Below are 13443 nucleotides of genomic sequence, written 5' to 3'. Positions count from 1 at the left end.
AGTTCTGAGGACCGGGGTTCAATCCCCGGCCCCGCCTGTGTGGAGTTTGCATGTTCTCCCCGTGCCTGCGTGGGTTTTCTCTGGGCACTCCGGTTTCCTCCCACATCCCAAAAACATGCATGAATTGGAGACACTAAATTGCCCGTAGGTGTGAACGTGAGTGCGAATGGTTGTTTGTTTGTATGTGCCCTGCGATTGGCTGGCAACCAGTTCAGGGTGTACCCCGCCTCCTGCCCGATGACAGCTGGGATAGGCTCCAGCACGCCCGCGACCCTTGTGAGGATAAGCGGCTCAGAAAATGGATGGATGAATGGATGGATGATGCCCACATTAAACAAGTACTTCAGAGAGGGGCACCATGTCGACATGGTGTCACCAATTATGTTTACGTAACACACCAGTGAGAAGATGTTGATTATGAGGTGTTTTCAATAGTTTTTTTTTTTTTTTTGGTTGAATTAGCGGCAGATGGGAAATGAAAGTTGAAACACAGGAGGATGAATAGTGCACCCATTTGAATTTCAAATGGCATTATGAAAAACATCTGGAAGGCTGCAAAAAGGTAAAAGGACACGGTATCACAGTGTGCCCTGACCAAAATCAACAACAACAACAACGTGGCTGCAGCAGGATGCAAGAGCGAACATGACACTTCTCCTCGTTGGATTACAACGGAGTAGCCAACATTTTAATATTATTTTCACATGTATGACTTTTCAAATTATTCTTGGGCTTTTTGTGTTTTCTTTTTTAGATACTATTACATAACCACTTTTATCATCGCCAAAATGTTGACAAAAAAAAGGATACATGAAGTTGACCCCCATTTTCGCACTTCCATCGCTGCGCAAAACGTCTGAGTTTGAACCGTCACACGAGACCTCAGGTCAGCGAGCGCTAAAAGACTAAAGGCCTTTTCACACTACAGTGAGCACAGTGCAGTATGCGTCAACCCATTCATTGTGTGAATGAATTGTGTATGTGGTGCTGGAAGGCCCAAATTGAAACATGTTCAATTCGGATGGCAGCGCGCTGTGATGACATCTCGGTGCAGCCAATAGGAGACTTGGTGGCAGAGTGATTTCAGAGTGAAAGTAGCAGGATTTTGGAGGATTTCTACCAGAACACAGCAGAGAAATGAAAAATGGGAGAAGTTGTTGGTGTCAGTGTCCTGAGCCCAGACAGATTGATGTATCAACAATGGAGGGAGATCGCCACTCCTTTGGATGCACCAGTTTGGTTGAAAGAAACACAGGATTCCTTGAAAACTCCTTTCCAATGTTAGTACATATTTATTCAAGGTGGAAGTGAAGTTGTGAAAAATGCTATCAAGGAAAAGTGGAGAGTCCGGCAAGACAAAAGTGGGACATGAGAAGGGTTTCCCAGTCTTGTTTTTTGGTGACTGTAGCGGAAGGGGTAGGGGGGAGGCTTCTTGTCAGATGGCGGCGACGTATCGTTTACAATCCTCCTCACATGTCCGCCCTCTACTTAAAGGCAGCTCTGCATTACAAGCCTATTAAAAGCTACTTTTAATTACGCCTCCCGAGCTCTCGTGGGATGAACTTCCTTCTTATGGCATGTGTGCACTTAGGAGTGGCACCCTTTTTGTGAGTGTGTGTGTGTGTGTTTTTTTTCTCCTTCCGGTGGTCCAATTAAAGGCCATGTTGACAGATTAAGGCTGCTTCTGGTTTTGTGCTCCAATAACACATTTAGGGAAGATGATGAGCGTGGAGTAGAAAGGGTAAGGTGGGGGTCTCGGGTTTGGAGGGCTTGAGAGGAAAAATAGTTGAACCCTGAGGGATTAATGTGTTTACATTACCCTGGCTGTGATCTATCACCAACCTCGTCAGATTCTATTATTCGTCACGTACATATGCAAGCCAAGCCACATGCTCCTATTCTTTCCAATTGGGTTGTAGTTGGCGCAAATGTGTACGGTGCGACATTTGTTAGCATCTCGCTAGTCTTTTTCATTTGAACGAATGTGTCGCTTTTCCTGCCTAAAGTGACACCCCCCTGTGCAGCCTTGAGAATGTTCAGGTTGGACATTAAGATAGCAGTGAGCTAGTGAAGTTCCTGCAAATGCATTGACCCTTCCATTTTTCTATACCAGTTATCCTTATTTGTGTCAAGGGTCAGCTGGGGTCAATCGCGAGAAAAGCAAGGCACTCCCTGGACATGTCGACATTCACACTCACATTCATGCCACAATTTCGATTCTTCAATGAACCTAACGTCCATGTTGCGTCCCTCGCCTCCAGACGTTATAATATATATATTTTTTTGCTTCATAACACAGCCGTTAACTTCTTTTTACACTCATATAATAATTTACGTTGAAAAATGAAAATTCAGGACGCTGGCTGGCCTTCAGAAATCCCTAATTGGAACTTTTGCGTACAGCAGCCTTATTTTAGTTTGCTACTTACTCTTACTAAATGGCGGTTACTTATTTGTTCACTTGTATGACAGTTAAAAAAACAAAACAAAACAAAAACCATATTTTTATATTTCTACTTTATACCTACCTCCAACCTTCAAACTGTGAATTCCATTTAGTCTAATACAGTTTTTACCAAATGTATCAATTATTTTAGCTTTATTTTCATTTTGAACATTTCCAAATAGTGGGCCAACACTTACTGGTCATAAATGAATCATATGGATCAGTTACACAGGGATGGTCTATCATTTGTCATTAGTATTGTATTTTATAAACAATTGATACAGACTTCAAAAGGGTAATATTATTTACTGTATGTGGTACCCCATTTTAGCTTAAGTATAGTCCTATTTTAAAACTGGGATGCAGGATGCTGACTCGCCTTAATATATCTGCTCCTCACTTTTGAGTTCCCTGCATTTTCAACAAGTGTGAGTCATTTCATTCAGTCTTTCTATGCAGGGCTTAACTTTTTCTGCACTCGTGAGTGGTGAGAAGAGAATTGCTAATTTAGTTGCCACTTTACAATAACCCACGTTTATCTAGTTCAAAGTGCATAATGAATGATACATCTTAGACTTTTCACTTGATCACTCTTGCTAGTTTGAAATGTTCCAACTTTAAGGTGATGACAGAATAAGAGACAGAATTGATAACTATAGTGTGTGGTAGCAGTTTATTTATCTAGTTATAAACAGCGTAGCGCGTAACGAATGATGCTTCTTATACTTTAGCTTCAGGTAACCACGGGATTCGAGACAGAATAGAGAAATGTAGTGTGCGGTAGTAACGTGCGCTGCATAATAAAATTAAGAATGTGAAAATGTTGCTTCATTGTACGGTTAGTCAAGGTTTTATGATGGGGACACTATGACCCTGGAATGGATGATTTGGTTTCCATGATTTCTTATAAGGAAATATTTATTTTGAAATATGCCCCTGTTTGACTTTTCACTGTATTCTGTCCCCGTAGTGCATTCGTCTGGCATCATCATGTTCGGATGCTGACTGCAAGGCCCCGGGAAAGAGCTTCCATTCACACACAGGCTTCATTATAACCAATCAATATTCATTTAGTGAGCCTGCTTATTGACTCCCTACTGAAATAATATTACAGGTCATTTGTCACGTCACCAAGGAAGGACAATTAGATCCTTTATCCTTCCAAAAAAGTGGATACTGAGTAAGTCTGGATAACACCCAAGTGTAAATAGGTATTTTCTTCGTAAAACACTATAGACAGGGAGGAAAAAAATCAATAGCTGCTTCCTGTGATCCATCTCCAGCGAATCAATCATCGTGTGTGCAGCATAGCGAGCAGGGGGAGGAGGAGAATGACGGCGGCGGTCCGCAATCTTTGGCCGATACCCCCTCATTTTGGAGCCGCTTCTCATAATGGGGTCATCATTTCATCACTTAGTGCATCCAGCAGCCTGCCATTCAGCCCCATGAGGGTGGGCGGCGCCATCAGATGAGCGCCATACGTCTTCATCGAGCTCAGTAAAGGAAAAAAAGATCAGAAAATACGTTTTTCATTGGAAGGGGAGTCATACAGTTCTGTATGTATACTTTACAGAGTCAACCCTTTTTTCCCCCTGTTTACATTCAGGAGATAAGAAAACCCATACATATTTGGCATGATAGATGTTTTTCATGTGCATGTGTCAGGTGAGTTCCTCCTCGTGCATCTGAATAAATTTAAAACAAAAAATATATAGTTAATACAGTAAAGGTGACTATACTGAGACACAAGATAAAACTATTTAAAACAAGATTACACTACGACATGTTTTAAAGTTTTACCTATGTTAGAAAAAAACCCAAAAAGCAACAAGGTATAGAAATAAAACCCTGTAGAAAATCATGTGCAATGTTTTTTTTTATTTTTTTAATTCATCTATCCATCCGTTTCAACACCACTTATCCTGGCTGGAGTCGCGGGGCGCTGGAGCCTATCCCAGCTGACTTTGGGCAAAAGGCAGACTACACCCTAAACAGGTCGCCAGTCAGTCGCAGGACACAATTTTTTAAATTGCAATGACAAAATTATTATACGAGATAAAAATATCATGCATGTCATGCATGCATGAAAGAATATTACAAATTATGATATGATTATTTGTGGGTTGATGCATGTATTTTTTTAAGAACGTTAAAAACGTTTTTGTTTTCTGATGTTTTATTTTTTGATGGGCTGTATCAAATGCTCTGACAGGCCTTATGCGGCCCACGTGGCCTATTTTGCCCACCCCTAGTCTTGCATGTGTGTTTAATCGTTGAATAACACCCCTCATCCCTCAAGCTTTACAAAGGTCAAATAATTTCTAATAATAAAAAGAACACAAGGTCAAAACTAAGTCACATCAATTTTGGGTTACTTTTGGTCCCCTCCAGAGCAATTTTTTTAGAAAGGGGGCAGGGTGGGGGGTGCTGGGGGGATGTTTAACAGGGGCTTGGGGGGACTGTTTTGAATTTCAATTGGCTGCCAAGCGGCAAAAAGCCCTCAGCTAATACATCAAAGAAAAATTGATGTCAACTAATCGGTTTAGGACAAAATCCCATGAATACTCCAAGCATTTTTGTGCACCACTTAAAAAAGACCCACATTCATAATAGCCTCTGAATGCAATTTTGAAAATAACAAATACATTTAAAAAAAAAAAAAAAAAAAGTTTTCAAGGCTGCGCAAAATAACAATACAATGCATTGAATTAAGCACCTCCACCATCAAAACACTATTTAAAATATAAAACTACATACTCACCTGTGTGTCTGCACAACGACTCCCAACTCTATCATTATCAATGCAATTATCATTTGTGCTTGAAAATGTAAGAATCAAGAAAAAGTTCCATTCCGTTAAGTGCTGAAGTGGTCTCCGCATCATGATGCTGCACAGCTGCTCCTCTCTCTGCTCTTTTTCTTGCTTTTTTTAAAGGCTGCTCCCACTCCTCTCTGTCCCAGCGTCATCACTCTTTTCCTCTTTTTTTGCCTTGTGTTCTCTCTCTCTCTCTCTCTCTCTCTCTCTCTCTCTCTCTCGCCCCAAAACCACGTGATCACCAGGCGCGCGCACACGCTCTTTAGCAGCGCCTACAGCGATCCCTTTCGGCTTAACAAGGACTTGAACTAGACGGCATAGAGGCAAACCACACACACACACACACGCACCCAAAAATACACTGCTTTGAATAATAATTTTTGATAATAATGATATTACATAAAAGATAATACCGTTTTAAAAATATTTATTACACATTTTGGCTGCTAATTCGACTGAACTAATTAATGGACCATGACAATATACAATAATAATAATATTAAAAATATAAAAATGTAAAACTATATTAATCAAAGTATAAGCTATATAATAAAAACGTGTGGCCAGTCTAACACAAAATAAATCAACTTAAAACGAAGGTAAAAGTGAACATAGCGATAATATAAAATAATGCATCCTGACAATATAAAATAATCCTGAAATAAAAATATGAAAATATGTAATACACTCGTTCCAACCCTAGGATTGACTAAGAAAAACAGTTTAAATGCAAATATAAAAATTCACAAAAATATTGAATAAAATAAAAACACATAAGACGTATTTTAAAAAGTGCAACAAAAATCAAAGGGTAAAAAAATTTGACTCAACGAATGTGCGCATGTTTTTGGAATGCGATGCACCGCTCTCACGCACCCGTACACGCACCTTTGCAATTACTGCCACGCGCTCACAAAGACACACACGTTCGCTTCCCTGCAAGCAAAGGTATCGTGCAGCCATTCAACGCTGTAAAAAAAGATCCACCTGAATGGATGGATGAAAAGCCCCCTTTGCAGATTTTCATGCTGAAATGCTCTTTTTCGGCGCGCAAAACGCACAGAAAGTACAAAAAGATATATATACGATTGAGAGAAGTGATGAAAAAAAATAGATTAATGAAAATAATTCCTGGTCGTGGCTCTATCTTGAAAGCAGTCGACTGGGTGAGCAGGGGTGGGCGGGGGGGGGCATACAATGAGGGGAACAAAAAGTTGACAAGACTGTCGCCATCCTAAATGAGCCTTTGCATTGTTCCACTTGGTTGAGGGAGCGAGTGAAGACCGAAAACAAATATATATATAAAAGAGAAATGAAAGAATGTTAGTTAACGCGAGAGATGAGGGGGTGCGGGAGAGAGAGAGAGAGAGAGAGAGAGAGAGAGAGAGAGAGAGCGTCAGCGAGTGCTTTGAGTGAGCGCTCCCTCCACTTTGCAGTGACTACACCCCTAAAGAGGAGGAGAGGGAGGAGGAGGAGAGGGAGGAGGAGCGTGCTGTTCAGCGAAGTAGACTCCTCAATTTCCAACTTAGCATCTTGGCATACGCGACTAGATTTTCCCATGCAGGGCAGGCGAAGCCCCCCGAAAAAGTCTGCTTGACGGCCGAAGGCAGAATAGGCACCAAAAGACCGGGGCTGCAACTTTCATGACAAAAAAAAACAACTGGAGAAAGGGAGAATTTTTTTTTTTTCGGGGGGGGGGGGAGGAGGAGGAGGCAGCAGGTCTCCGCACACGGCTGTCTCTATGCGCCCATGAGAGGCTGAGGAGGGGAAAACAAGGCAGGGGAAAAAAGCAAAAAAAAGTGGAGGGGAGACAGTGTTCAAGTTGCCGCAGCTATGGCGTACCCTCAGGGCTACTTGTACCAGCCGTCCGCCTCCCTGGCCCTCTATTCGTGCCCGGCAGCCTACGGCACAAGCGTCATCTCGGGACCCAGAACGGAGGAGCTCGGCCGCTCGTCGTCCGGCTCGGCGTTCGCACCCTACGCCGGATCCACCACCGCCTCCACGGCGGCCGCCGCCGCCGCCGCAGCCGCAGCGGCGGCCGCCTTTAGCGGCGCCTCGCCCGGCTACAACTCGCACCACTTGCCGTACGGAGCCGACGCGGCGGCGGCGGCGGCGGCGGCGGCCACCTTCACCTCGTACGTGGTGAGTACAAACACATTTCATAAACTGTTTTCATGTGGAAGTCTTTTATCGAGTAATTGTCATTGATTTTTTTTTTTTTTTTAAGTTAATTGTTGTTTTTGAATTGGCGCAAAAGGGTGCGTGCTTTAACTATCATCATTACTGGTCATGTTCATGTTTTATTATTATCATGATTATTATTTTTGCTTAATTCAAAATTTGTTTTGCGCCTGAAAACGAATTGAATTTTGAAATGGTTCATTTATTTCTTTTTTCAAAGCTTTGCCATTTTTGAGCGCTCACTCAGCATGTGGGCCTGCTTATATCGCACCATAAAGATTGACACGCCATATTAGATCATGAAAAGAACATATTTACGCATTTGAATTGTTACAACTAAAAAATAAAATCCATAATATCAAAATAATATCCAATCTAGTCATTAAAACGTGCGTTATTTTTCCAAAATGACACTATGAATATTTTGCATTGTGCCAACCAGAGCTCCCCCTACGACCACTCCACGGGCATGGCCGGCTCCATCGGGTACCACCCGTACGCGGCGCCCCTGGGCTCGTACCCGTACGGCGACCCGGCCTACCGCAAGAACGCCACGCGCGACGCCACCGCTACGCTCAAGGCCTGGTTGAACGAGCACCGCAAGAACCCGTACCCGACCAAGGGCGAGAAGATCATGCTGGCCATCATCACCAAGATGACCCTGACCCAGGTCTCCACCTGGTTCGCCAACGCCCGCAGGAGGCTCAAGAAGGAGAACAAGATGACGTGGACGCCGCGCAACCGCAGCGAGGACGAGGAGGAGGACGAGAACATCGACCTGGAGAAGAATGATGATGACGACGTCACCTCCAATAATAACAACTTCAAACCCACCGGAGACAAGACTCAAGAATCATCGGATACTGAAGCAGGTCTGTGGTGCACATGCAGCGAGAGAAGGAGAGCGAGAGAGAGAGAGAGAGAGAGAGAGAGAGAGAAGAGAGAGAGAGAGCGAGGGGGGAAAAAACATCAATTTTTCATCGCAGTCGTTTCCACTCATGGTGCAAAATTGATTGCTGGTTAATGGCGGTGTATTATTTATAATGGGACAATCGCTTGAAATAATAATCACCTTGAACTGCCCTCATTTGACTTGCCAGTGGATGAAACTGCTGCTGGTGCAAAGTGTTTAGGACGCCATTTGTCTCCAAAGGCAAAATATAAAGTGTGGAAAATAATAAGAATACCGAAAAGATTATTGGCAGGTATTCGTTTGTGATCATGTAGAGTCGTTTTTATTTTTATGTTAAATAGGCTTGGATTGAGGATTGAAATGATTTTGCATGCATCTAAACATGTTGTCTGCGTGCCCGATGTTCAGATGCCAAAGCGCTGCAGACAGTGGACGTGGGCTGCGAACGCTACAAGGAGGACCTCCTGCACCCCAAGGACGCGGACCCCCTCCTGAGCGACTCCGAGTCCAAAGACCCGGAGGACTCGCAGGAGCGGACTACGGACTTGTTGTTGGATTCTTCTTCCTCCTCTTCAGCCTGCGGCGGCGGCGGCAGCAAGCCCACCACGTCGTGCCCACGCGCGGCGGGGGCTCCGTCGTCCGACGTGAGCCACGCGCCCACCTCCGTCATCCACTCGCCCCCTTCGGCCCCCAAGCCCAAACTGTGGTCTCTGGCGGAGATCGCCACCTCGTCGGACCGGTGCAAAAGCGGCGCGGAGACGCAGCAACTCCAGCGGGGCGAGCAGCAGCCTTGCAGCTCCCCATCCCGGTCCTCCCCCGGCGTGCTCTCGCGGCCCCTTTATTACGCGTCGCACTTCTACCCGGGCTACTCGAACTACCACGGTGCCACTTTCGGACACCTCCACGGCTCCGGCCCCAGCAGCACGCCCTCCTCCGCGGCGCACTTCAATGGATTAAACCAGACGGTGTTAACTAGAGCCGAGGCTTTGGTGAGGGAGAGCCACAGAGTGAGGGGCCAAACGCAGGTAGAGCTTTGTAAAGACCCCTCTTACGAACTCAAGAAAGGTATGTCAAACATTTAACAGCTGCAACAACAACAACAACAAAAAACATGGACTTCTTTTTAAATTATTTGGAGAGAAAACAAATCCAGCATCTGAACATTATATTCGCCCCCATTCATTGGAGGAAAAAAAAATGTTTAGTTTCTCAACGAGTGTAAACGAGAATGGTCTTAAAGGCTGCAGCCGAAGTTATTTGTATTAAACATGTATATTTAATGTAGCTTTTTTTTTGTATTTAAGAAAATGGACGACACGCTATCTTTGAAGTAAATTATGGAGAGAGGAAAAACTATATAAATATATTTGTGCATCGGTTATTTTGTGTATGGCAGTGTGTTTCTCTAAAGCAAAACAAAAAAATGGGGGGTGGGTGGGCGAATGTGCAACCTGGCGGACGCGTCGATGACCATTTTCATCGGGATTAAAGCCAAAATGCCACCAATTGAGGATAAAAACATTTAAAATGGAGTTTGGTCGGTAAAGATGTATTCAACGCGTCAAAAGAATCCGATCCATTCTTATTCCGTTTCCATAATAATAAACCGTTTAAAGCCAATTACTTGGCGTGTTTTACGCCGTGCAATCAGGTGGTGGACCGAGGTAATGAGCTCGATTTTATGCCGAATTTAGACATCATCACCATTGCAAAGGGAGGCTGCTTTAAAAAAACAAAAAAAAGACCGTGCATTCACAGCATAGTGGTTCCATTAAAGCAAGGCGAGGGACGCACTCGCTATTTTTAATGTCTGTTTGGGCACACACGCACACACGAGTGAGAGGAAAAGTGGGTGGGTGGCTGCTCGTTTGTCACGCGTGTCGTGGAAACTCTTCCAACTTCCGCAGGTAGGTGTCACACTTGCTCCTGATTTTAAAACAGGAGGCCGCACTGGTTCTGGTTCTGCTGGTGTTCAATCATGGGGCACACAGTCCTGAATAATAATAATAATAATAATAATAATAAACAATTTTGACAACTTGAAAAATCCCGAAATGTAAAAGAAAATATAACTTTTTAAGAATTATTATTTCTAAATGACAGCAAATGATTGGATTGGAAAAAGGACGATAATAAAAATAAGCAAGATAAGTTAAACATATAATAATAATGACTAATTCAGAATTAATACGTAAATAAATGAAGAATAAGAAATACAATACATTATTTGATTTTAAAATACATAGCATAAAAATGGGCAGGTTGTCACTGCACTGTCAGTGCAACCCCCGCAAAAAAATAAATAAAATAAATAAAAATAAAAAAAGCCAAAGGGGGGAAAAAACAGTAAAAACCTGCGGTCTCACAAGATTTCTGGCCCGATGCCAAGAATAAAGACTATGTATGTTATTTTCATTATTATTTTGATTATAATTATTAGATGAATTATGACAACTCTGAGGAGAAAATTTAAGTAAATACTTATTTGAGTAATAATAATATATCATAAGTTATTGTGGCGGAAATCCCAAAAGTGGAGAACATTTTTTTCCAAATACGACAACAAATTATATAATAAAAAAAGCAAATACTGTATTTATTTTTAATTCTTGATTTTTTTTTTTGCTGTAAAAATGTGCGTGCCACAGCAGCAGGGCCATGAGAGGAAACGAACCCGTTAATAAATTCATTTAGTCAGCAAATATTTAAAGGACACAACCATTATCATCATCATTATTAATAATTATTTTTCATTAAAATTCCCCCAGGCCTCTGACGTGACACACACACACACACACACAAACGCACGCACGCACACACACACACAAACACACACACACACACACGCACACACACACACACACACACACACACACACACACACACACGTGTCAACGCGTAATGAGTGTGTATTCTTCTGCCGATTCCCAGAGGGTCAAACTGCTCACGTCACGTGCTGTAATTTATGATCATTCTTGTTATTATGGCGATGATTACCGTTAGCATGACAAGAGGGAGAAAAATTTCTGCCGTTTTTGTTTTGTGTGTGTGTGTGTGTGTGTGTGTGAGACAAATACTGTTCCACTGGGGGTTTTCGCCACGCCCTCTAAGAGGTGTAAATCACAAGATGAGAGGTGCAGGGAGACAGCCTGACGTCACGTGTTGGCGCGCATGCATTAATGTGTGTGGTTAGGTTACAACCGCGCACATCACAAAATACTCCAAAAGTGTCATATGGTGGGAATTCAGACCCCCCCCCCTTCCCCCAAAAAACATTATTTTAATAAATTGCAAATAATTCATTGCAAATGTCCTCTTTTCAAGGTTTGTAAGATTTGGTGCTGAGTGTACACACGTTGCCTTGCGCAATAATTCAAATTAATTATTGTTGGTTTTTTTTTAAACCTAAAACATGCATTCTCAGCTGAACAATATCATGAAAATTGAGGTAATATAGTATTTCTTTTTACTTTAAGTGAAGGTTAAAAAAAAAAAAAAAAGGTATTCATATTAATAATGAAAAAGGGGCACAAACCATAAGAGTGAATGTAATAAGTTCCCTTTATATAGCCTTTAGCTTTTCATTAACGGGTAATTATCTTTGCAGTGTAAGACAATGTGCTTCATTACTAAAACACAAAATATTATCTTTGAAATGAGTTAACATGGCCTAAATGCCCAAAATATTACACATGTATATATTTCACATTAGCTCTCCATTTGATTATCATTACCCCTGTAAGTACAGCACTCAGAGAAATGATTGGCAAGTAAAAATTGGAACCCCAGAAAATTTGTGTAGTGCATGACAGGCCTTTTCTTGACTTTTTTACTGTTTTTGTTTCTTCAATTTTAATAATATTAATAAGAGCTATGGTGGTTATGGTGACCCATGGTTAGCCCGCCTGCCTCACAGTCTGGGATCGAAACTCGTCTGCACCAGTTTGCATGTGCTCCCTGTGCTTGCGTGGCTTTTCTTCTACATTCCACAAATCCGCACATTAGGTTATTGAAGACAAAATTTTCCATACAGGTGTGAACGTGAGTGTCAGTATTTGTCTATATGTGGCCTGTGATTGATGGGCGATCAGTCTTTGGTGTACCCTGCTCCTCTCACCAAAAAGTCAGGTCACCTGTGACCCTAATGAGGATGAAAAATGCTTTTCGCTTTCGTTTCCTTTCTTCCATGACGGGCTGGGAGAAATCATATGGCCTTAATGTGAGGCCTAAGTAGCGTCCATTTGGCTCAAGTTGAAATATAATTCCTTGCCCAATAAAGCCCTCAAGCCAACAACAGAACCTGTTGATAGGGTGTGTTTGTAACTATGACAAAAGAACAGCCAAAATGCAAGCATGCAAACTGGGGTGAATCACAGGCTAAATGACACCGCGGATTACTCAGTGACACAAGTATTGCCAAATGAGAAATGAAATAGGGCTGAAATAGCTGCCTTTCGGACTGGAAAGCCTTCGGTTTCCGGGATATTTGATTCCTAACAATTCAAGCGTCCCTCCTTTGTTTCTTTACAGTGTTTCAGTTTTTCTACAGCTGAGAACAAAGACAAGGTGAATTAAGGACACAGTATTGCAGTGTGTTGTGTTTTGGGGCATTCCACAAGGGTTTGACGTCTTCCATCCTTTCATTGTCTGTAGCCCTCCTTCTCATTGGGGTGACAGGTGAGCTGGAACCTATCCCAGCTGAGTTTGGCGCAAGAGAAGCGGCCTATACCCTGGACTGGTTGCCAGTCAATTGCTGAGCACATACTGTATAGAGTACAAACAACTTTTCACATTCACACCAGTGGACAATTAAGAGACTTCATTGAACTTAACATGCATGTTTTTGGAATGTGGGAGGAAGCAGGAGCCGAGATTCCAAACCCCAAACGTCGGAACTGTAAGGCAGATGTGCTAACCACTGCTTCAGCGTGCTCCCCTTTGATATCCTTTAGTTTTTGCTCATTAAACATGCTAAAACATAGCCATCTATCCATTTTCTGTAGCGTTTGTCCCCATAAGGGGTCATGGGTGAGCTGGAGATGTTGTACACCCTGGACTGGTCACCGGTCCATCACAAAACATATACAC

At 42.6% G+C, this 13443-nt stretch overlaps 1 protein-coding gene across 1 annotated transcript; it reads left to right on the top strand.

Annotated features, from left to right (window-relative positions):
• Positions 1-6744: 6744 nt before the first annotated feature.
• Positions 6745-9600, top strand: irx5a (iroquois homeobox 5a). Its single transcript, XM_061701843.1, has 3 exons — positions 6745-7403; positions 7885-8314; positions 8764-9600. Exons 1-3 carry the CDS (start codon positions 7095-7097, stop codon positions 9435-9437), a joined length of 1413 nt encoding a protein of 470 aa, XP_061557827.1. The 5' UTR covers positions 6745-7094; the 3' UTR covers positions 9438-9600.
• Positions 9601-13443: the final 3843 nt, after the last annotated feature.

The sequence above is a fragment of the Phycodurus eques genome, chromosome 2, assembly GCF_024500275.1.
Source record: "Phycodurus eques isolate BA_2022a chromosome 2, UOR_Pequ_1.1, whole genome shotgun sequence".
Lineage (NCBI taxonomy): Eukaryota > Metazoa > Chordata > Actinopteri > Syngnathiformes > Syngnathidae > Phycodurus > Phycodurus eques.
Note: the sequence above shows the minus strand (reverse complement) of the source record. Positions and strands in the feature narration are given on the sequence as shown.